The sequence below is a fragment of the Panthera pardus genome, unplaced genomic scaffold (assembly GCF_024362965.1).
Source record: "Panthera pardus isolate Hobbes unplaced genomic scaffold, ASM2436296v1 HiC_scaffold_25, whole genome shotgun sequence".
Taxonomy (NCBI): Eukaryota; Metazoa; Chordata; class Mammalia; order Carnivora; family Felidae; genus Panthera; species Panthera pardus.
Window position 1 is genome coordinate 18,126,915 of NW_026526821.1, and position 24,806 is coordinate 18,151,720.

The 24,806-nt window shown below is 46.1% G+C and overlaps 1 protein-coding gene and 1 non-coding gene across 18 annotated transcripts in view; one reads left to right on the forward strand and one right to left on the reverse strand.

Moving 5' to 3' along the window:
• PTPRT (protein tyrosine phosphatase receptor type T) overlaps positions 1 to 24,806 on the forward strand; it is a 1,067,285-nt gene that overhangs the window by 967,895 nt on the left and 74,584 nt on the right. For 13 of the 17 annotated variants that reach the window (XM_019458468.2, XM_019458472.2, XM_053890232.1 and 10 more), the window contains 2 exons: positions 3,821 to 4,011; positions 22,403 to 22,490. In XM_019458468.2, coding sequence (XP_019314013.2) covers positions 3,821 to 4,011; positions 22,403 to 22,490 — 279 coding nt within the window. The remainder of the gene's footprint in view (positions 1 to 3,820; positions 4,012 to 22,402; positions 22,491 to 24,806) is intronic. The other 4 variants (XM_053890233.1, XM_053890237.1, XM_053890236.1 and 1 more) reach the window with 1 other exon arrangement.
• Positions 14,002 to 14,132, reverse strand: LOC128773575 (small nucleolar RNA SNORA43). Its single transcript, XR_008417938.1, has one exon. It is a non-coding gene; the product is annotated as a small nucleolar RNA SNORA43 (small nucleolar RNA).

The window sequence follows — 24,806 nt, forward strand, 5'->3', positions numbered from 1 at the left end:
ATATATCATTAATGATTTTATACTGACTGTTGAAATATTATTTTGTGAATTGAGTCAAATAAAATTTATTTTTTAAAATAATTTAACTTAATTCACTTTGCCGTATTTAATGTTGCTACAAGAAAACTTTAAATTACTTATGTGGCTTGCATTACATTTCCTTGGACCTCTTTGCCCTATTATGTAACTCAAGTATTCTCCATTTCTGTTATTCTTTTTCTCTAGATCTGTGCTGCCCAATATAGTAGCCACAAGCCACCATGTGGATATTTAAACTGAAATTAATTAAAATTAAACAGAACTTAAACTTCAGTTCCTCGGTCACATTAGCCGCATTTCACATGCTCACGAGCCACACGTGGTTAGTGACTGCCATATTGCACAGCACAGATATAGACCATTTCCATCATCATGGGAGGTTCTATCAGAGCCGATATAGGCTGTACATACTTATAGCAAAAAACCACAGAGGTGGGGTGTGAGTGTCTGTAGCTTGAAAAACATTTCTGGAGTGCCCAGCTCCACAGCACATCCCCCTCCCATCTCCCAGGCACCTGTCCCTTCCCACCTTTGTCAGACTTGTTTATACACACCTTATCTCTTTTTCTTTCTTGCAAGGGCTGTGGCATGCTTATCTCCCTCTGAACATACTTTCCTCCACCCTCCTGTATGTATGTGGTATCTAACACCAAGCTTTATACAATATAGGTACTCAGTAAATATTTGTTAACCAGTCGGAGTGGCAATTCCTACCAAGTAATTGGAAATATGTGTCTGGAGCTACAGGGAGATCTATAAGGGGGATAAAAAAATAGAAAAGTCAAGGCCAGAAGGAAGGAGAACCAGTAGAGGGACAGAGGAAATAGAGGGACTGTGGTGACCCAGGATCTCCTATGCATCACCCAAAAGCCCCTGACAGGCAACCACAGAAGTTGTTGCAGGGGAACTCACAGGCTTAGGCAACAGCTATAGAAAAAGTGCAAAAGAAATCCAAAATATTATCATGTGATAAATAAACATGCAAAACCCATTAAGGAGAATTCAAAATCGCATGAAAATCAAGGGTCTGGTGAGGAGAAAAATGAGCAGCGTTCTCTCCCAGGGCCAGCTGGTTTGAGTTACATTTTATGAGCAGCATGTGAATTCCAGTGCCCTTGTTGAATTAGCCGCAGAATCGCACGTTAGTTTTAAGGCTCCCACTCGAATAGGAACATCATAACGCTTTTTAATTGGGGCTGATAAAAACGTAGCATTACTTGTAGGTTCCTGAGAGAAGTGAGTTGTGAAATTGGGTTTTCATTAAACCTAATGATGGAAAATTAAGTATAGTGCGTCTGGTGAAATGGGCTGTGATAAAAGGCATCACTTCTGCATTATCGGAGGTTAATAAGGAAATAGGTGAGGTAAGATACATTGGAGAAGGGAGTCCAACTAGTTGAATTAATAAACCTTGAAAGCCCCTTGGTTCTGAGCCTTTACAGCATCATTAGCACCAGCGTTGACATTATTACGAATGTTACAGCAATACAAAGTTGTTAAATTTCAAATGCATTTACTTTCCATTCCAGTGTTGGTTTTGCTGACACCAAGTTTACAATCTGTCTAGCACTGTGTTTAGGGAAAATATCCATATTGGCTTGGGGAACATTTGGCATCTCACAAAATTTGCCAGGTGCCCATTCCTAAGAAGCCTGTCTCTGCCAGGCAGTCCGTCTTCCAGGCAGTCCGTGCCCCAGGTCCTTTGAAAGACCATGGATCTCTGAAGACACCTGTCCCCATGTGTGATGGCGGTTTAGGTGGGAGACACTCACAGGGCTCCAGGCGCTGACTCTGGCCCATGCTCTCCTGGGCATCATGAAGTGCAGCATCCAGAGAAGTAAACAGAAATGCCTCTTCTCCATTCCCAACCCCACCATAGGGTCACAGGAGTGATACTCGCCGGAAGGGTACCTCCTATCTGTGACAGCTGGGGCACCAGCAAGAACTAGTGTGTCCTTAAAGAAAGGAATTCTTAAAACCCTTCAACAGCTTCCCTCTGGCTGGGAGATTCTCACACGTTCACAGCCTTCTTGACCTGCCTCACACCATCTCTGAGAGCTTTGCCCCCATCACGTGCCCACCCATCTCCTCCGCTCCTTCTCGGCCTCCTTCTCTTCCCTCAATGTGGTTCCCTTCCCCGGCTTCTGTCCTTGTGCTTCAGGTGGTTCTTCTTGTCTGTCTGCCATACTGGACTGTCAAGTCTGGAGGGTGCGGTCTGTGTTGTGTGCATTGCCAATGCCTACCACAGTCCCTGGCACATTGACAGTGAATTCTCAGTAAATTGGCCTCCTGATCACAAGGGTGTGCTGGAGAGTGAAAGCAGCCCCCACATTTGCAAAGCTCTCCATTTAATCAATGCCATTGAAGATGTACTACATGTTACCTACAGTCCCAGGAGGGAAAGGAAGCAGGATTTTTCTTCTGTGCAGTCCAGAAAGCTGTGCTAACATCTCACGTAGGCCCTTCTTCCTTGTACATAAGCCTGTACGCTCTAGGTCTTTTTGTTGGCAATCCTTCCTTACTAGGAACAGTTTAGCTCTTGCTGTCACATAGGAGATTCCACTTCCACATACAGAAGCAATGTCTGAGAGATTATTATGACATGAGCGACAAACAAGCTAACAGGGAACACGGATTTTGAAAAGACAAGTTGCAGAAAGTCAGGAATATACACTGAAGCCTCCCTGGGAGTGACTGTGGCATAGGCTTAATGGGGTCTGTGTGGGTACCTTAATGTGCCTGAAAACACCAGGATCATCATCTATGGCAGTTCTGATCTCATACATGCCACAGCTGGAGGCTCTGGGGCATAGACAGTCCATGACTTTGGGAGGAGGTTGAGGAAACCAAGCCTAGATGGTTGTGAACTGGCCCTGAAAGATCAACAATGTATGCTTGGCAGGGAGTCCGTAGGGCAAGCATGTGGCTGTCCTGGCCAGAGGGGAACAGAGGAATTCAAATCTCCCCTCAGCATGCATCAGTTTCCGGGGGTGGGGGGGGGGGCGGGCGGGGGGGTTGGCGGTGAGCCAGCAGAGGGCAGTTAGCGTGACTCAGTGGGTATAGAGATTATTATCAAGGAGAGTACAGATCTTATATCAAGGAGAGATTCGATAAAGGAGATGGGGCATAGGACCCAGGCCTGGGAGAAGTAGCTGGCAAGACTGAAGGAAGAGGTTCAGCGACACTCCTGGATCAAGAGTGTGAACTGGTGGGGAAACTAGATAGTAGACAGAAGCCAAGCACGTTGCAGAGCCCAGAGCTGGAGAGAGCAGCTGAAGGGGTCAGAGTCCAAGACTGGCTTCAGTTCCTCCCAAGGATGTAGGCAGACGGAGCAGGAGCAGACACATGGCTCTGGTCTCCAGAGACCTGGGCTCTCCTCACTTGCAAGCAGGCACCAGAGATGATTTCCAGGCATCCTATTTCCTAAACTGCTGTCTGGCTTCTCACTGGCTCTGAGATTGGCCCTAATTGGCCAAGACCACCCTCTCAAGCCTGGAGGAAGGACTGAGACAGGCAGAGGATGGCAGCCAACCTGGAACTTGGTCACTGCTCCATCGATAAGCACCCTTGAAATAGAAACAAACCCAGGGTTATTGTGTTCATTGGTTCGTTTGTTGTTTTAATTTTTAAATCTGCCACCAGAGCCATGCGAGGGAAGCAGTGTCCTCAGCTTCCTGATCACTTGAGTCTTGAGTTAGTTCCCCTGCCCTGGGGGGTGGTGGAGAGGACAGAGGACAGAACTCTCATAGGTGATATGTGCTTTGCCCCCTTCTCTTTGAAGCAGATGGCAGCCGTGGGGAGCTGTCCCAGCCCACCCTCACGATCCAGACTCACCCCTACCGGGCCTGCGACCCTGTGGAGATGAGCTATCCCCGGGACCAGTTCCAGCCTGCCATCCGGGTGGCGGACCTACTGCAGCACATCACCCAGATGAAGAGAGGCCAGGGCTATGGGTTCAAGGAGGAATATGAGGTAAGAGACCACCCTGTGGAGAAACTTCCTGATGGGCACAGAGGCTTCATGGGTGCTGAATCCTTGCGACTCAAAGGATGGTCCCCAGGCCAGCAACAACAGCATCGCTTGGGAGTGTGTTGGAAAGGCACCATCCCAGTCCCCACTCAGACCTACTGAATCAGTTTCGATTCCTGCCTTCCTTCAATAGGAAGATGGAAAGGATCAAGTCCCATATCCCACCTGTTGTAAAAAAAAAAAAAAAAAAAGCCAGCCAGTCTCCCCTGCCAGTGATTTCCGGGAGACTTGCTTGCTCGTAGTCCCCTCTGGGCCCATTACCTTGCTTCTGCTGTGTTCTCAACACCCACCGCCTGAGTCACTTTCACCTCTGGTATCTCCTTCTCTCTCTTTGTACCTTCTCCTCACCCTAGCTTTGGACATCCCTTCTCTCCCTCCCCAAGGCAACTCCAGTGCAGAGGACTTGTGAGTAGTGGCTGTTACTGAGGTTTGGGGAATAACAGAAGGATTGCAGCAAAGTACAGGAAGTGCCCGAATAAAAGTCCTTCTGAGGTTCCGGCCTCCTGACAGGTCTCTGTCCACTCTGTCCCCAAAGTTCTTTGTAGTATCCTCAAATTTTTCCTTTTTTTTTTTCAATTTTTCCCAGCATCCAGGAAAAGAATTCCCACGCTCCCCCCACACTCATTTGTTTATGCAAAACAGTTTAGCTTTCTCCGTCTCCCTTCTTTTGCTTCAGACCTTGCCCCTCAGGCCTCATCTTTTACAAAGAAGAAAATAAAATAGAAGGAAAAATTCATTAAGATATTTTCCTGAACTAAAGAGCACCACCTCACTCCCCAGGAAGAATTTTGCAAGCCTCCTTGTGCAGCCAGCTTTGAAAACAACATTTCTTTCTTTACTTTTCCTTTCCTCTCTCTCTCCCTCCCCCTCTCCTTCTTCCTTCCCAGAATATCTTTCGAGCATCTACTGTGTGCCAGGCTCTGAGTTATGTGTACTAGTTTTTGTAGGTTTCTTTTTTTCACATGCACCATGTTCCCCAAATATGCCAGGGTCGGTAACACTGTATGCAGTGCAAACACATTGACTAAGACTCTACATATTTGGAATTCTTGATAGTGCAGACTAAGTTTATCTCTCAGACTATATTCTGAGAAAGAGCTTACAAAGCAGTATTTCAGAAGCTATGTGAGCTCATGAAATTGTGCTAAACTTGGAGGGAGGGGCGGGCTGCTGAGTCCAGACAGCCAGATTCCAGTACAATAAACTGTGTGATATTAACATACCATTTTGCTACCTGAGTTTTAAATTCTTTATTAGTTGAATGGAGAGTTTGGATAAGGTGATGTCTAAGGACCTCTCTGGTCCTAAAATTTTACGAGAGTATAAAACACGGTGGCAAGGGGCATGTTTGACACATTTATGAGAACAAAAACGTTTATGTCCATGGATGTGAGTAATTACCAGCTCAGGAGAACTTGTGCTTAATTTCAAATATGATCCCAGTAAAATAGCATTTTTTCATATCCTCAATCCACAAATTTGGGGAGGAAATCGGGGTAATATTTGGAGGAAATGGTCTCATCACTGCTCATCCCTGGGCCTTACTTCCTAGGAGGTTTGTTGAATGGTCCCAGTCCCGGAAAGTGTGGAGGCGTACATGGGTATGTGCTTATACACACCTGTGTACATATCTTTGGTGAGTGAATGACAGGAGATAGTGTGCTGTTGGTAAAGACATATTCAATGTCATGATGGTTTATAAGTCATTAGTCATACTATTTCATTTAAGGTTCCAATAGCATGAAGGGAGACTGGGGACTTATCAGAAAGGGGAAGAAATAGTCAAAGACTGAGAAACACTGTTCTAAGAAACTGAGGTCTAAAATTTGAAAACAAAAAAACAAATACATTTGACTACTTTAGTGCATTTCCTTCCAGGGTAATATCTTTTTGGAAGGTACATCCCTGTGTGGTATGATTTGGATTGATTTTTTTTAATTTATTTTTCTGCCTTTTTACATTTCCCAAACTTTCTGGAGTGGAAATGATGTGTTTTTATAATATAACAATACATTTTGCTCCACCATTTAGACCCCAAACAGAAATATCACTTAGTGGACTAGTCCTGCCTTCACTTCGTTCAAATTATATTAACCAGTTAACTTGAATGTTTAGCTTCCAGTTAACACATTTTCTGATTAGCAGGAGGTTAAGTGGGAAGCAGCCTTATTTAATGGGAATCTTCCCACAATCTGCCAGTCCCCTTTTCTAGACATTAGGTGGATATGGCTTTGATCATCAAAGTGCCCATGATGTCTGGAATCTACATAGTGGACCTACGAGCCACAGGTTTGCTTGAAGACCATGCCCTGTTGTAATCACAAGGATCCTGAGCCTCCACTCCTACTCTCAAACCAACATGTTTTGTGCTCTTTCTGGCCTATGACTCCTGCTCAGCCTTTTTCATACAAATGGGTGGGTTTGACAAGTTGACATATAAGGGACCTCTCAGCTATAGCAAACTGTGTCTTCTAAAATTCAGTTCAGCTGTACAGTCACATAAATTTGTTCAATAAATATTCACTGAGTATTTACCATTCCCAAGGAGCGTTCTACATACATATTTGGATACAGAGTTGAACAAATTGGACAAAGATTCATTCCCTCCTGAAACTTGTGTTCTAGCAAGAGAAACAAGAAATCAATTACAGACTTAAAAACAAGTTATTTTATTAAAAGCCTTGGAGAAGACATTTACTGCTCTTCAATCTAGACCTGAGCTAATGTTGGAACAGATGAAGTGTGTGTACCTTTGACACTTCAGTAATATTCTCTAGTTTTTCAACAAGAGGACAGAGAAATGTCTTACAAATGCATATTGATGTGAAAGGCTAGTTTCACCTTTCTTGATGCCTCACAAATAAGGGGAAATGGCTTGTGAATAGTGTAACTATAAAACAAAAATAATTATAATTGAGAATTCAGACAAAAAAGACAAGTCATTTCACAACAATTCACTTAATATGTTAGTAAATAATATGTTCAACAGTGAAACATACTATTTGCTGTGCTACACACTATCCCAAATCTTAGTGACGTGAAACAACCAATTTACTGTGCTCATTGATTCTGTGGGTCAGAAATTTGGACATAGCACAACAGAGTCTGCCTCTGCTCCTTGATGTGTGGAAACCTTGACGTGGAAGCCTCTAAGACTGGGGCTGTAATCATCAGAAAGTGTCTTCACTTTCATATCTAGTGATTGCTGCAGGCTGTCCCCTGGGGTCTCAGCTAGGATTGTCATCTGGAACACCTACACACGGCCTCTTCAGGTGGCCTGGACTTCCTCACAGCACGGGAGCCTGACGATGCTGGACGTCATGCATAGTAGCTCATCGGTCCAAAGGTGAGCCTCTTGGCTAACAGTAGAAAGTACATCATCCTTTGTGACCTAGACTCGGGCATCACACAGCATCGCTACTACCTCATTGTATTGGTTATAAGTAAGTAATAACTGCCTATATTCTAGGGAAGGGGAATTAAACTCCCTCTCTTGATAGATGGAGGGGCAATTGCAAGATTCTACAAGAGAATGCAGAACAGGAAATACTGGACAATACAATCTTTGGATGATACACACTGCCACAAGTACCATGGAAAAAGAAAGGATAGAGCAAGGCAGGGAGATAGTATATTCCAGGGACGTAGAGTAAACAGGGTTCCAGTATTAAATAGGGTACAAAGGTAGTCCTTAATTAAACGAAAAGTTTTGAGCAGATACATGGTGGAAGAAATCTAGAGGCAGAAAGGTCCAAATCAAGGGAGTACGAGGAGGCCAAGGGTGGTATGAGTAGAGTGAACAAGGAGTAAAAGTAATAAAAGACGACATTGGAGAAATAAAGGGGGAATCTGACCATGTAGTGCCTCATAAGCCATTTTAAGGACTTTGGCTTTTACTCTGTATGAAATGGAAAGCCACTGCAGAGGTTTGAGAAAACAAATAACTATTTCACATTACTTTGAAATGCTCATTCCAGCTACTGTGTTGAGAAGAGACATAAGTAGGCAAGAGTCAAAGCAGGGAGACCAGTTAAGAAGCCATGGCAGTAACCCAGGCAAGAGGCAATGGTGACACCACCAAGGCGTGGCAGTGGAGGTGGTGAGAAATGGTTGGATTCTGAACATAGCTTCCAGACAGAACCAACAGGGTTTCCTAATGCATTAGCATGGTGTGTGAAAGAGAGAGAGAGGATTCAAGGGTGACTCCGGGGCTATTACTTGAACCACTGGGAGGATGGAGTTGCCACTACCAGATATAGGGAAGCTGCAGGGAGAACAGACTTGGGGCCAATGGAACAATCGGGAGTTCAATTTTGAACTGAGTTTGAGGTGTCCATTAGACATGTTAGTGAAGATGGAAAGTAGGTAATTGGACATACGAGTCTGGAATTTGGAAAAGAAGCCTGAGCTAAGGAGAAAACTTTGGGAGTTACTGTCATATAGATGATATTAAAGCCACAAGCCCTTGCTTCGAGGTCACGAAGCAAGTGAGCATTGATTGACAGAGATGATAACCAAGGATGAGCCTTGTGGAATGTCAATTTAAAGATGTCTGAGGACTCTCCATAGGCCAGATGTTGTACTAGGCTCTAGGAACTGAGAGGAGACAGAGCCCTTGCCTTCTGGGAGAACTTAGAGCCTATTCTTAGACACAGACATATGAACTGATCACTTCAGTATCTTGAGAAAATGTCACAATAGAGTGCTGTGGGAACCCTTGTGGGTGGTGTGCATGAAACCTAGCCTGGGGATGGATGGCCGTTGGCTTTCTGGAACACATAAAGCCTAAACCAAAGCTTGAGAAATACGAATCACCAAATTCGAAAGCAGGGAAGGCTGTTCTGGGCAGAGGGACTAGAAGAGTCTGTGGCATGGAGGTATGCATAGCAGGTTGAATTATGAGAACCAGAAGCAGTTTGGTACAAAAACTATGTTTGGCATACAAAGCATGGAGGGAGATAGGGCTGGAACTATCAGTAGGAGTGGGCTGGGGTGGTGAAGCAAGGGGATATTTTTCAGGCTAAGTAAGGAGTTTGGATTCAATTCTAGAGGTCATGCAGAGCCATGGAACGGAGCAGCATTTTTTAAAGTTGAATTCACATTCTAGATGTAACTGTCTGGCATTGATCAGAGCAGGGAGACCAGAGGCAGGTAGGCGGCTGGGACAGTAATTGAAGGAAAAGATGGAATTGCTCAAACCAGGAGACTGGGCCCAGAGCCCAGACAAGCCCACACATGTTCTCTCCTGTAGAGACATAGAATCAGTTCGTGCTCTTTGGCATGTAAACGTGAGTCTCTCAATATGTATTTTAAGTTCAATGACTTGAAGTCATATATGAGTCGTTCTGAGTTAATAGTCAAAATGCCTGGATTCAAGTCCTATCTCTTTAATTAAGTATCTGGGTGACCTTGGGCAGGTCATTCTCCTGTTCTGGGCCTCCATTTCCATATTTATGCAATAAAGGAAAAAAGGGGTTGGTCAGAGTGATCCAAACAATGCTTATGTCCCGCATGTTTTGTGAGCCTAAGGAGGAACTGATTGTCCCGGACTGATAGTCCAGCTAGACCCCTTTCTGGGGCTGCCACCCCCATAGTTACATGTCAAGTCCCAGCAACTGTGGTTGACCAGGGGCCCTGGGTTCCTAGGAACTCAAGGAGACCTAAGGCTAATTAACCTCACCTGCCATACAAATAGGAAGTTTGGAGGTTTTCAGTCTTGGCCACACATTAGAATTACCTAAGGAAGTTTTAAAAATGCCAATGCCTAGGTTGTCCTTCAGATTAATTAGAATTCCTAGAGGTGGGATCCAGAGATCTATATTTTCTAAGCTGTCCGGATAACTATAATTACTTTCAAGGTTGAGGGATGCTGGCCTAAGGAGACTCCTTGGAGTCCCCAGAGCGTGCCCTGCCTGTGCCCCCAGACCTATCACCTCACTACTCTCCTTGCTGCTGGTCACATCTGATGCCATGGGGCATGTGATAGCCACTCACAGTGGTGATAGAGCACAGCCATGTTGAAACTAAGGGGCTTCTGCTCATGATCTTGGACTGCAGAGTCTTCTTCCCTCTTTCCTGTCCTGTTTTCCCAGCCCAGATTCTCCTACCCTCCCCAGCTACAAAACAAAAGTCTTAGCACACTAACAAATGCTAAGAGATGTTGGCTGGAGAGAAGAGTTGCCTAAAGCCCAGACATCATCGTGGTCAGAAGAGCAGCAGGCTCGAGGAAGATGAGGAACAACAGGAAGGGGTGACTTTGTCATGGGGAGAAGGGAAGCCTATTAATCCCAGTTCAATCCAGCCAGTCTGTCATCGTAATGAATGATGAGCCCAGTAGGGTAACCAGAAGGTTATCTGGTTATTATAGCCCCATGAAGACTATTTAAGGCAACAAGGAACAGCTGTGAGGAATAGGATATAACCTAATGAAGAGCAAACATTTGTTCATTCTCCAGCTCTGGACAGACACGCTGTGTGCATGGCGTCTGTGGGGTGAAGCCAGTGTTGTCATGTGTCTGCTAGTCGTCTGTGGGTGACACTGGCAGGCAGCCTTCGGATGGGGCATAACCATAAAGATGGATGCTTCAGGATGCTCCAGTGCCCTCTTGTCTGCTCGGAGCCACCTGAACAGAGGCAGAATAGACCTTCACAACTTTTCTCTCCTCGGTTGATGAGGTTAGTCACAGAGCATCCCACTGCAGGTGATTCCTGAGAGATCTGGTCTACCTCCTCAATAGTTTATGAGTGAGAAGAGAGATTCTGGGTAGGGGCCTGGGGAGTTAGCAGATGCCCCAGGGCATGAAAGGGAAAACCATGGCTGTTCTCCAACTGTGGGAACTCATAATGACCAAAATAGGAAGACTTGGATTCCACCTGCTCATATCACTCCACTCCTCATGGGTTAAATCGAGGAGAAAACAGGCCATTTCCGGAGGGTGGCCCAAAGATACCAGTAACCCATGTGGGTTCAGACTTGAAAGATTTTCTAGCAGGAATAAAACTCATGTAGGAGAGACTATTAATGCAGTGTTTCCCTTTGAGCTTATTTTTATTTTTCTACTTAGAATTCTGTTTGGAACCCAAAAAACAGTATTTTCTGTGTTTGGTATGAGAGCCCTCCCCAACCAAGCAAGCAATTTTCAGATGGTACCAGAGAAAAATTCCCTTGACTAAGAGTCAAGACCTGGTTTTCAGTCTATTTCTGACATGCTGGGTGGTCTTGGACAAGATTGCTCCCTCCCTGGGTCCCCACTTATCTCCTGTGAGATGTTTGGCTGCATGGAGTGGACTCCTGAAGCTTCCACTTCATTTGGCCAGAAACACTTACTGAGTACCTACTTTGTACCTTACCTTACAGTGTTTGGAGACCTAGAGATCATTAGAAAGCTCAGCAAAGGAAATAAGAGACCCTACGTTAAAGGAAGATCGTGGTCTTAGTATTTTAACTCTAGTTAAAATGCTTTGTAGCACCTGGGGAAGGGCAGTCCAGGATGAGTGTGTGGGAGGGTGGTAGTATTGTTTATTTTTGCTTTTCGTCAGTTATTACTGTCAAGATCAATCAGAATCTTTACAAAAGATGAGACACTGCATTGAAGAAGAGTAGAAGAAGGCTGGGTAGAGGAAAAGGATGGGTGGCAGAGGGAATCTTGTGCTCAGTGTCTTGGAAAAAAATCATTGACGTGTTTCAAACCACTTCTTAGAAGGGAAACATAGTTGTTTGCCCATGAAAAAAGAGAAATAAAAATGAAGCCAGGTGGGGAATTCACACCCTTTGCCTAGTTTTCCTGGACAGCATTAACAAGGCAGTAGTTTAACAGCCCTCCCTCAACTCTGGCTGACTCTGCTTCAGGGAGAGCCGTTGGCCCAGAGACAGCCACGCAGAAGCTCGTGCATGAAGACAGAGACAGTATGTGGAGGGGTCCAACAGTCTGTAGCCTAGAATGGGATGCAGGGATCCCCCAGATCATGGTCTCAGAGCTGGGAGGAAAAGAGGGGCCCTAGTGTGAGCTTCTTTGTTAGACTATCGGCCTCATGAAGGCAGGGACCGGGTCTTACTCATCTCTCTTCTCTGAAGCATCTGCAAAATAGTATATTAATACTAAATATTAACTTAATGGAATTACAGAGTGCTGGCAGAAATATTTGTAATTAAGAATAGTTCCATCCGGGGCAGCGGGCAGGGGGTGGGAAGCAGTATTGCTTAAAGAAAGATACCAACGTAGAAAGACTCGCACATCTCTCGCTGTCTCTATAGGTACACTGAGTATCTGCCTTAAAATCTAAGTTGACTCTTCCCCAGGAATGTGTTGTTTCTGTTTACCTTACTGCCGAAGACAGTGGCTCTCAAACTGTGATGGGTGTCAGAATCACCTGGAGAGTTAGTAAAGAACATTAGGACACAATGATAGGACATAGGTCCCATCATTGACACGGGACAGGACCCAGCCCTCTGCATTTAACCAAATTCTGTAAGGAGATTTGAATCACTACCAGTTTGAGAAACACTGCCCTAAAATTTGTTTTTGAAAGAGACCTTGTAGCTTTTCAGGGGACTTTTTAAATGGTGCTTTGTGACTCTGCACACGGACACACGTGTACTCAGCTATTCTACCTTGATCAAAGCTCCTGTCACAGACAAATACCCCATCTTGCTGCCATCTGATTTTCTACTCAGCTTCCCCAGCAGAACTCATAAATTACCGTCTATTTAGTGACATGGTCGCAATAATATTTGCTCTCCTGATGCCACTCTGAGTAGATATCATCAGTCATCCTCTCCTGCCTTCTCTATCCACATTTATAATCCCTAAGGCATGTGGTTTTCAGCCCAGAAAGAAGCATTCATTGCGAGCTTAGCCTCTGCCAGGGCCACCACTAATTCATGCAGCTCCTTAGAGTGAAATAGCAAAAGGTTCACCTGTCTCAAGATGCCTGTTCATAATATATCCAGAAATTTACATGCCTACCAGATGTATCATGCTTCCTTAGATGTGATGCTCTTGCTTTGTGCACAACCAATACAGCGATCCACGGCGGCCCTTGCCATCTACCAGCTAACCGTGGACTTCAGTAAGTGTGGGTGTTTACCGAACTCATGGACCTCAGTTGAGATGAGACCTTGGGCTTCCTGAACAGCTCATACAACTCTTTCTCACTTCCTGAATACTCGCTCTTACCTGTTTCTAGGGTGAACGATTTGTCCTGGTTTGTCCAGGATGGCCCAAGGTGTTTTTTAATTTTTTTAAGTTTATTTATTTATTTTGAGACAGAAAGAGAGAGAACACAAATGCGGTAGAGAGAGAGGGAGAGAAAATCCCAAGCAGGCTCCACACTGACAGCCCAGAGCCCAACATGGAGCTTGAACTCACGAACTATGAGATCACGACCTCAGCCGAGATCAAGAATCAGATGCTTAACCGAATGAGCCACCCAGGTGCCCAGGATGGTCCCAGTTTTAAAACAAAAGTCATATATCTTGGGGAGCCCTGTGGTCCAAGGCAAACCAGGATGGATGTTGTAAGGAGCCCCCATGTTTGGTCTTGTGACAGTAAACTGGATGTTTCCGATCAAAGGGAGGCAGGGGGTAAATTCCAGAAGTCAGCCACAGGCACTCAAGAGCACATTCTTGGGCAAGACTGGGATGGAAGAGTCTCCCACACCTACTGTGTGCCAGGCACGGTGTTAGGAGCCCACCAGCTATTTTGGGTAGTTTCTAATCATCACAGAACTCCATGGGGTGTATTTGTTTTTCATTTTTTTAATTTGCATGCTATAAAATCCATTTTGTGGGGAAGGAGGGAGGTGTACCGCTCTATGAATTTTAACAAATGCACAGAGTCATGTAAACAACAGGATATATGAGAGTTCCATGGTCAAAAAAAAAAATAGTCAAACCTTTCCCCCACCCTAACCTGAAGGGTGTTTTTTTTTCCAGCTTGTTAGGCTACAAATCATTCTTAGTGGTCACTGTTCTGAGCACTGAGCATAGAAATAGCCACTTCCTCTTTGCCCCAGTGTCACAGGTGCAGCAAAGCAGAGCAGCTGTTCTCACCCACTGAGCCACCCAGCCTGGAGGCCAGGCTCAGAAACATGGCAGAGCTGTGAAGGGTGTACTATTGACTCAACTTTTAGAAAAGTTTATTGAGACTGGAAGTGATGGAATATTCATTCTAGTGTGTCTGCCTTTTGCAAAGCCCTGCCTTTCCCCTGACTCATATGCACAGTGGGTGGGCAAGACGTATTCTTGACAAGATAAATGAATGAAATACCCAGGTAAAATGGTGCATCCTTGGTAAAGACTCTCTGGAGTCTTCCCTCCACTGAGAGAATGCCATGGTGGGCAGGGATACAGGGAAGTCCTGGCCAGCTGGACTGCTCAGGCAGGAAGGAAGCCCTCAGCTGTGCCCCGAGACATCAGCCAGGAACTGCCTGGTCAGCATTCTCTGGGCCTGGTTTTGCTGTACCCCAGGGCGTATCATATCCAATTATCTCCAGGAATACAGTCAAGCCAAAGGGAGGAAGAGGGGAATCATAAGTGACAGAATCTGCTGAGGATAGTGAGTGAACAGGTAAATGAAATGGACCAGGACACTCTCAGCCTTGAATTGGAGGTGAGTTGCTCTTGGAAGCTCTGTGTTTTGACGTCTCACTATCTGGGCATAACTCAAAGAGGCGTAAGTACAACGAAGAGTGTCCAAAGAAGGATAGCAAGCTCTAGAAAGGACCCTCATATCTCAGGAGGGCCAAACCAATAGGTAGAAGGAACCAGCCAGGCATCAGGGGGCAATTCTTAGAGCAGGGACCAGAAGTAGTAAGTGGGGAAACTGAGGTAGGTTGAACAAGCCTATGAACTGATTCAGCACAGCAGAGCCTAAGAAGCCCGTGACCCCTACTGGGGTCTCGATAGGTACGATGAGTGTCTGACTTACTGAGTTCCATGGCTGGGAGCGAGGACGGATGGGTGGGCAGGTGGGTTGTAGCCACAGGGAGAGTTAGTCTGGAGTAGACACCAGAAAATAATTTTATCCCAAAGTCTGTGAAGCCCGTGAACAACGATGAAGGGAGGGTTTGAGACACAAGAGCTCTTACCGCTTATCATGCTGCTGGTACTGGCTCAGCCTCCTCACCTTGAAAAATGTCCAAAGCATTTACATCGACCTAGAAGAAAACATATTCTTGGTGTTGGTCCACTGACTGCCATTCCAAGCTATACCCTCCCCATCCACATTTTGCTTCACTCGCTTGCTCTCATCCTCCAGGCCCCGGAGAATGCCCCTTCAAGTTCTAGAACACACCAAGCTCATTCCATCTCAAGGCCTCTGCATTTGCTCTTCCCTCAGCCCTGGAACATTCTTCCCCCAGCTCTTGCCATGGTTGGCTGCTGCTCATCATTTAGTTTTCAACCCAAAGGTGTCCACAAGAGACAAGTAGGAATACACCTGGAGTTGAACAAGCCAGGTTTAAAACCTGCAGGACATCTCAGGAAGAGGATGTGAGAAAGGCCTCCCAGGCTATGGGCTATGTCGGGTGATTTGGGGCTTTGTTCTGGATTGGACGTTGTTAGGAAGTGGTAAGATTGGGTACCTTGATAGATCTTAACTCTAAGAAAGGGACGCCAGACAGAAGCTAAAGCTATAAGTGGCAGAGAAGCAGCCATAACTTATATTAGCCAGGATAGGGGGATGTTAGTTGTTTGTTTGTTTGTTTGTTTATTTATTTATGGTTTGGACAATGTTCATATGTTTCTGTGTTTAGATATAACTACACAGTGGTCATGTTTTTGCCTTGCCCCATCCTGGTCTCAGAGAAGCCTTGTCTGGTGTTGCAATTTTGCGAAATTGTTTATGTGCAACAGTAACACACCAAGGTCCAGCTTTGAGTGCCAGGCCAGCTGCTGGAAGTCATGGGCTGTTTCTTTCCTTCTCAAATGTCTCTGTTTTGAAAGGTCCTGCACAATCCACTCAATCTGAATAGTCTCTTCTTCCTAGTTGTTGTCTCTCCCGGCCCCTTATTTATCGCCTTTACAGCACTGGTTCTAAGCAGTTATTATCTTGTCTGTTTATTGTCCACACCTTCCCACAACTAAAGCAAAGTTCATGAGATCTTGTGTGCCGTGACCATTGCTGTTATTTCTGGGACCTAACATCCAGATGGTCACCGCGGAAAGGAGGAAGAGAGGGAGGGTGGGAAGGAGGCAGCAGGGGCAGATTCACTCAGCTTGCATTCCTAGTCAAGTCATTTCCTGTTTCTGGACCTTACTTGGCTGATCTCTAAAGTGAGGCAATAGTTTTCTCAAAAGAACCTTCCAGGTCTGACTTTTGAGGATTCTATGAATACCACAGCTCAGACCTCCAGGGATGAGGACATCCCCAAATGCATCCTTCGGGACCGAAAAAAAAAAGAAAAAGAAAGGAAGGAAGGAAGGAAGGAAGGAAGGAAGGAAGGAAGGAAAGGAGGGAGGGAGGGAGGGAAGGAAGGAAGGAAGGAAGGAAGGAAGGAAGGAAGGAAGAAAGAAAGAAAGAAAGAAAGAAAGAAAGAAAGAAAGAAAGAAAGAAAGAAAGAAAGAAAGAAAGAAAGAAAATGATTACCTTAGAACAGCAACACTGTTGAAGTGTAGGAAACATATCCACACACAGAGAAGAGTGTGAAATAGGGCCCACACCCTCAGGAGAAGAGGAGAAGAGGGAAGCCAAGAGTGATAATGGATGAATATAATGAGATGGCAATTTTGGTCTGAAAAGAATGTGATTAGCTCCTAATGACTGCCACCATTCCCCGGTCAATCTACTGTAACTAGCTGCTAATGTAAAAATAATGCCCCTTGGCTGGCTCCCTTTGAAGATGGAGAGAAGTCTCCCTCATACTTTTACCCCCTCTTATTTTTTTTCCTTCAGGAGATTATCCCCTATTACACCGCAGCTCCCTAAAAAGGGAAATGGATGTGTGATCAAAGTCAGCCAATAAGAGGGTCATTACAGCGCACTCCTGGGTGGCTCTGTTAGACCTTGCCTCCTCTGCCTAGGTCAACAGCATCACAGCCCCTGGGCTCACACCTTCCCCCAGCCCAGCCCCACCAAGGGACATAGGCTCCCAGAGCTGTGGCAGAGGGCCATGTGGTTTCCCACAGAGTAGGGCCACTCATCACAACTGCTTTTGTTTAGCTTAAGGTTTTCCAGATGGTATCTGAATGCTGGGTGCATCCTGAGGGCCATGGCAGATTTGAGACGACTCCCAAATTGCCATTTAAGGACGTTGCGGGTGGACAGGGATCTTTATCAGATCTCTGCAGTGTCACAGCACAGAAGGTGCATGCTTATGCTGTGGGGCCCCCGTGGAACAGGGCAAAGTACATGGAGGCAGAGGACACAAAACACTGTCCAAGCTGTCCAAAAGTGGGATCGGAAGCATTATGGGGAAGTGAGCTCTCTGTTGCTGAGGGTATCCAAGTAGCACATGCTATGCATCAGCTTATCAGCTGCCTAGAAGGCCACTAGGGGAGGGAACACAACCAGATGATTTTCAAAGTCACTTACGCCTCTGAGATTCCAGAGAATGTGCAGAAGCCATCTCACCCACTAATGTTTTCAGCCATCTGCCCAACCTATTCATTTATTCCAAAGGGGATTCAGGCACATATGAAGTACAAGGCCAGTATTCAGACATGAATAAGATGCTTTTTCTGGAATAGCCCATCAACAAGTTAAGAGACAAGATTTTCAAATTAATAGATATAAACGAGCCCATCTGATAATAGAAGTGATTTACTAGCTGGGATGAAGCAGAGTGGTGGGAGAGTGAGCAAGGAAGGTTTCACAGAACAGATTTTTGAGTTGGGTTTTGTAGGGTATGTAGGAGTTTACCAGACAGACTCAGGTGGAAGAGAATTTTAAGCAGAGGGAACAGCATATATAAATTCAGTCTCAGAAGTTTGAAACACCTGAAATTGTCTGTGGCATTACATTTGGTTCTTTATCTGTGGAATGTTAATATAAGGACAAGAAATGAGGCTGGAGGGGCATGTGAGGTGAAGTCATTAAGGACCCTGTATTAAAGACTTTGGAATGTATGCTGAAGATACTGGCAAGGGGAGTAACTGGGTCCTATCCGCATTTTAGAAAGATCTCTCTGATTATAGTGAAGAATGGATTGGAGGGGACAAAACCAAAGCAAGAGAAACCAGTGAGGAGACTCATGGGAAAGTGTCTCTCCAGGTAAATTTGCTATTTGCAAGAACCATGGCTGCTCATTAGAATCGCCTAGGGAGTTTAAACACTGCTGATACCTGTGTCCCATCCCCAGAGAGTCTGATTGAATTTAATAGGCTGTGGCTTTGGGAGTTTTTTTTTTTTTTAAAGCTTCCCCAGATGGTTCTAATGTACAGCCATAACAAAACCTTAAGCTAACTGTAACCTAAATTGTAGCACAGAGTAGGTACTCAACAGATTTTTTCCAAAAACATCATTATGAAACTATTTGGAGTGTCCTATTCTTGGCTTCAGACCACTTTTAGGTGTATATAATTGAATGAACAATTGGCTTTTATCACAGAGGGTTTTGCATAGAAAATCCATGCCTAGGAGGCGCCAGGGTGGCTCAGCTGGTTAAGCGTCTGACTTCCGCTCAGGTCATGATCTCCAGACTCCTGAGTTTGAGCCCCACATCAGGCTCTGTGCTGGTCTCCCCCACTCACTCTGTGTCTCTCTCAAAAAAAAAAACAAAAAAACAAAACACTTAAAAAATTAGAAAATCCACCTCCAGATGGGCTTCTTGGTGGCTCACTCAGTTAAGCATCTTACTCTTGGTTTCAGCTCAGGTCATGATCTCATAATTCATGGGATCAAGCCCCAAGGGGATTCTCTCCCTCTCTCTCTGCCCCTCCCCTGCTTGCGCTCACTCTCTCTCTCAAAATAAACATTTTTTAAAAAAAGAAAGAGGGGCGCCTGGGTAGCTCAGTCGGCTAAGCGGCCGACTTCGGCTCAGGTCAGGATCTCACAGTCCGTGAATTCGAGCCCCGTGTCGGGCTCTGGGCTGACAGCTCGGAGCCTGGAGCCTGTTTCAGATTCTGTGTCTCCCTCTCTCTGACCCTCCCCCGTTCATGCTCTGACTCTCTCTGTCTCAAAAATAAATAAACATTAAAAAAAAATTTTTTTAAAGAAAGAAAGAAAATCCACCCCCAGAGTATCAGCTCAAACCTTGAGAAGCCCAACATTACCAGTGAGACAGCACAGCTCACCGTTGCAGAGTCAAGAATGTACAGGCTTGGCAGCTTGTCTGAAACAGCTGGCACTACCTGGCTGGGGGAGGAGGCCCAGGGCTGGAACCTTTGTTCCAGGAGTTAACATGCAAAAGCAAGAACCACATGAGGTCTAGAGATGTCCCGTGCTGGGGGGTGATGGTCATTTGTAGTGAGGAGTAAGAAGAGGAGGAGAGAGGAGAAAAAGGAGAGACAGGCCCTCCATTTGTAAAATGAGCACTTTCTTACCTCCATAGTACTTTTGTCACACTCACATTTAGGGCAGAGACTGGTGCCCAGAGCCTAGAACCTGCTTAGCTTCTCCTCCAGGGTGCCTGAGGGTTTAGGCCACACAAACAACAAAATGCTGATCAATTAATGGCTGGGAAGACACTCGAGAGCCCCGGTCTGAAACCCTGGGGCGAGCTAAGTGGGAGAACACAGCTTAGCCAGGCAGCCCCAGCAAGGGCCTCCCACCCCATCTGCATTCCACCTGGAATAGCCAGATAGCAGAATGAGCACCAGTTCTACCTACCCAGGCACCGCGTAGTTGAGGATCATGGTTATGCTTCTAAAAAAAAAAGGTCAGCAACATACAGCCACAGGCTACATCCAGTCCAACGCCCACCTTCACCGTCGTAAATACAGCTTCATCAGAACAAAGCCACGCCCATGTGTTTGCATTTTGTCTGTGACTGCATTTGCTCTGCAACAGTAGAGGATGAGTGGTTACAACAGAGAACGTGGCCTGCAAAGCCCAAGCTGCCCCCTCTCTGACATTACAGAAAGTCTGCCCGCCTCTTCTCTAGAAGACCCACCCAGATTGGCTTATTAACACATGGGAGCCTGGAAGCAAGAAAGGGGGTATCGTGCATGGGCTGGGCTTTGAACAGGCAGTGGTCCCGCTTGCCTATAAAACACAGCCCACTGATTGGTGGCATTTCTGACCACTCGGCTCACACACTGCTTGTCTTGGCTGAACATGGTAAGGGATGGATGAGCAAAGGCAAGGCCAGTGCAACAAGATGAGTGGACGCTCCGCTCCCCTGCACTGCAGACAGGGTGCTGTGTAGACGGAGGGCAATGCAAATCCAGCCTCAGAAGCAGTGTGGCGCCCATGAGCAGGGCATTCAGCCCACTCTACAGGGTGCAGGGTGGGAACAGAAATCAAAATGTAGCCTGGCCTTCGTGCTTCTGCAGACTTCCTAAAGTGGCTCCTGCTCCCTTAAATGCCCATCTTCCTTCCCTGTATGATAAGTGACTGCCCCCTCCCCTGTGTCTACGTGACGCTTGGCTCATAACTCTGTTGATTGCTCCACGTGGCGGTTGACTTGTCTGTCTCCTCTTGGACTGATGACTCCCATACCTTCCCTTCCCCTGTGACTGTGAACTTCTGCCTCTAGCCTCCTTCTCAGCATCTCAGCTTGGACATCAAGTAATCAGCCTCAACATGGCTGCTGTTGCCGGAACATCTCAAGAAGCACACTGTCCTCGACAAGGGCGAGCCACTGTTCTGAGCACTTTGTGTACCCAAAACACAGCACAGAATTCCCACCTCCCCACCTCTCTTTCTCCCCATCTGTTTCTTCTCCATCTCCACAAATGGCCTGACCCTCCACTCAGTTCTTCAGGCCAGCAGTCTGAGAGTCAGCCTTCACACCCCCTTCCCTCATAGTCCACACCTACAGCAGATGTGTTGGTGGCCTGCCCATGTCCCCTCTACTCTCAGTGTTCCCACTCATGCTCACTCAATGCCTGCCTTCCAGAAGCACCTGTGGCTTTTCGCCTAAGGACTTCCTTAACACAAAAGAATATGCACACCTTGCCTGCAGAGCATAGCAGAAGTGCCAAGGGATTTCCTAAGAGTTGTCCTCAACCAATGGTGTATCGGAATTGATGGGTAAATACTCCAGCATGAGATGGGCCTGTGAGATCAAACCCTGGGTGGACACAGCGGTGACCTGCTCATTGAGGTACCCTGGACCAACTTCCTTCCCTTGATTGCCTCACTTCCCCCAGTCTCCCACCCATGGGCCTTAGGATTGCCTCCCAGATAAGATCTTATATTCAAATGCTTGTTTCCCAGTGTGTTTCTGAGGGAACCAAAATCTGCAATATTCAGTGGAACGTCCTGACAATGATCACTTCTAACCACGTCCACTGCCACCATCCTGGTAAAAGGTCCAAGGTACCATCATCTCTTACCTGGACTATTGCAACAACTTCCTAACTGATCTCCCTGCTTCCTCCCCCAGCCTCCTAGAGCCTGTATCCCATATGTGGGCCAGAGCATGCTTTGTAAAACATAAATCAGATCAGCCAACTGCACTACTCACATCTCTCAGTGGTCTTCCCATCGTACTTAGAGTAATACCCACCTCATTACTGGTGACCACAATGCCTTATATAACCTGAACTGTCCCAGCCTGTCCAGTTGCTTCCATCACCACCCTCCCTGCCTCATCCTTGAATATGGTCATTTGTTACCACCTTTGCACCTGCTATTCCCTCTGCCTGGAAGACACATTCTGCTTTTGGCACGACTGGATTTTTTGCATCATTAAGAAGTTAGTTACCTGTTACCTTCTCAGAGAAGCCTTCCAAGACTGTATCATCTGAAGACATTTACATCTTCCATCACTGTCCTTTTCCCTGCTTTTTTTCTTTTCTTGCCTCTTTCCAGTATCTAAAATCCCATATGTTTGCTCTTTCATTTGTGATGTCTTCCAGTTGACTGGAAGCTTGAGGGGGGACTTTGTCTATTTCTCTGTATCCTGAGTACCTAGAACAGTGCCAGATGCATATTAGGGACTCAATAAATCTGTCGAATGAACAAATGGGTTAATGAACAAATGACTCCCCTGCTGGGCCAGATTTGGGCCCACGACACACACAAGACATCAATGGCATTTGAGTCAATGAACAAGTGATTAAGTCCATGGAGGGGCCAAGTCTGTGTTCCCTCCAGGTCACATCTGAGAACACAGAACCCTTTATACTGAGTCACCCATCCCAGTGGGTCTCTTTCTCCGCCTGGCTCAGCAGCACATGGATAAAGTCCTTATTGCAGGCCATTCTAACCACTCTCTCCTTCTCTTTTAGGCCTTGCCAGAGGGGCAGACAGCTTCATGGGACACAGCCAAAGAGGATGAAAACCGCAATAAGAATCGATATGGAAACATCATATCCTGTAAGTGCCCTCAGGGTTTGGGGAGCAGCCAGCTCGGGGCCCAAAGGGGCCCCAGGCTACTCTGGTCACACAGGAAGCACGGTTTGAGGCATCATGACTTTGACCAGACCCCACTTCTAGGGCTGCAGGTGTTATAAGGTGAGCACCTGCCAAGCAGGGCCCGTGTGGGCCAAAACCCTTAGTGGCACTGAGCCTGCAAGAGAGCATGTTTTGTGCAGAGGTAGGGAGGCATGCAAGGTCTTTGCCTTTTGCTCAACAATGAGCTTTAACATTTCTATAATCACGTCTGATGCATAGTTTGATGAAGGCAGTAGTGCAGAGCAGTTAGAGCCCCCCTGGAGTCAGACTGCCTGGGCTTCTACCCCAGCTGTGGTGCCCTGAACACATTACCTCACCTCTCGAAGCTTCGGTTTCTTCACCTTTGAGATGGTAAAAATAATAAAGATAGGGTTGTTTTAAAAAGTTACATAAACCCTTTCACGGTGCCTAGCACCATTACTCTTAGCCATAGAGTTAGTTTCTCAGGGTCACTGATGAGCAGCATAGATAAGTTATTCCACCTTCTTTTAACCGGAAATCACCGAATACCCATCTGGGGACATGGAGTAAGCCAGGTTGGTGGGGGATGGGCATGATCAGATGTCCATTTTGGAAAGATCATCAGGGTAGCTGATTGGGAGGGTGGATCTGACTAGGAGAGATTGGAGGCAGAGGGGCCAGTCGAGAGGCTACTGCAGTGGTCCCAGCAAAGGATGATGAGGCCTGAACAAGAACAGTGACAGTACTTGTATGTGACTGTGCCTAATATTCAGTGCTAGAAGGTGAGGGAGGGAGATATTGTAATGGACCTTCACACCATGCACAGGTCACACACAGTATTATCCCTGCCAGATATCAGTCTGTGCAGCCTTCAAAGCAACATAAATACACAGAGGACAAAGTTACCTCATACAAAATGTTGACCACGTGGTCTGACTAGAACAAGAGTCTCTAACAGCCTTTGTCTGCCATGATGTAGTCAACCTGAATCTTTTAACATCTCACCAATTGTGTGTATAGCATTTCTGGTCTCAACTCTCAGGATAACCCAGCCTAGCCAAAAAAAAAAAAAAAAAGGAGGGGAAAAAAGGACCCTGAATAACAAATTATTTCTAGCATAGTTCAGTGTTTTGTTTTGTTTAACTGTCTAGACATTGCCTAAGAAAAAAACTTGGAGGAAGAAGGCATAAGATACAGGCAGCTTGCAAAGGAAGAAAGAGGCAGAAGTTTTAGCTTAGCTGTTTCCTGTGCTGATTTAGGAATGGGCTATGAATGGTAGAACTAATCAGAAAACACTTATAATTTGTCTCTTGGAAGATAGTAATGCAGGCAGGAAGATTTCTTGCAAGTGAAGTGTTGGAAAGAGATGCTCAAACAATCAGGAAATGTATTATTAAGACCTGTGATGCGTGAGCTTCCTCTGAGCCAGCCCTGTGCTGGGCCCTCAATCTCTGCTCCCAGGGTCCTGTTCCAGGCACACGTAGCTTCTCACTCTGACCATCCTCTGCTTCAACACCGTGCAAACCATGTCCTAAAATACCTGGTCCCTTGTCTGTTCCCCCTATGAGACTGTGAGTTTATGTAGGGTTCACTAAATTATAGGCTGTGAAACCTTAGGTGACCATGCCAAACCTTAGTCTTCTCTCTGTAAAATGGATACAACAATGTCTTCCTCCCAAGGTGTTGTGCAGACAAGAAAAGATAAATGACTAGAACATAGTGAAGAGACAGACCCTGCCTCCCTGAGAGGCAAGAATATCCAGACTGGGCCAGGCATCCAGGCGAAAGCCTGTGGGGGCCAAGGATGAGAAGCTGAGCCAAGCTGTGTATCTTCCAGACTTCCCTCCTCATCCTCAGCACCCAGTACCTTGGCTGTGCCATTGTCCTCTCTCAACTGAACTCTGCCCAAGCCTTCTTCCTGATGATGCACATCTAATCTGACCCCCACCTTCCACCTATCTGGTATCTGACAGAAGCCAGCAGGACCTCCTCAAAATGTGAATTGGATCCTGTCATTTTCCTACTGAAAACCCTTCAACTGCCTGTCCTTCATTTCTAATTTTTTTCCACTTGGCATTTTTTTAAATGTAACATTTATTTTTTGAGAGACAGAGTGTAAGCGGGGGGGGGGGGGGGGGGGCAGAGAGAGAGGGAGACACAGAATCTGAAACAGGCTCCAGGCTCTGAGCTGTGAGCACAGAGCCCAACAGGGGGCTCAAACTGATGAGCTGTGAGATCATGACCTGAGCCGAAGTCGGATGCTTAACCGACTGAGCC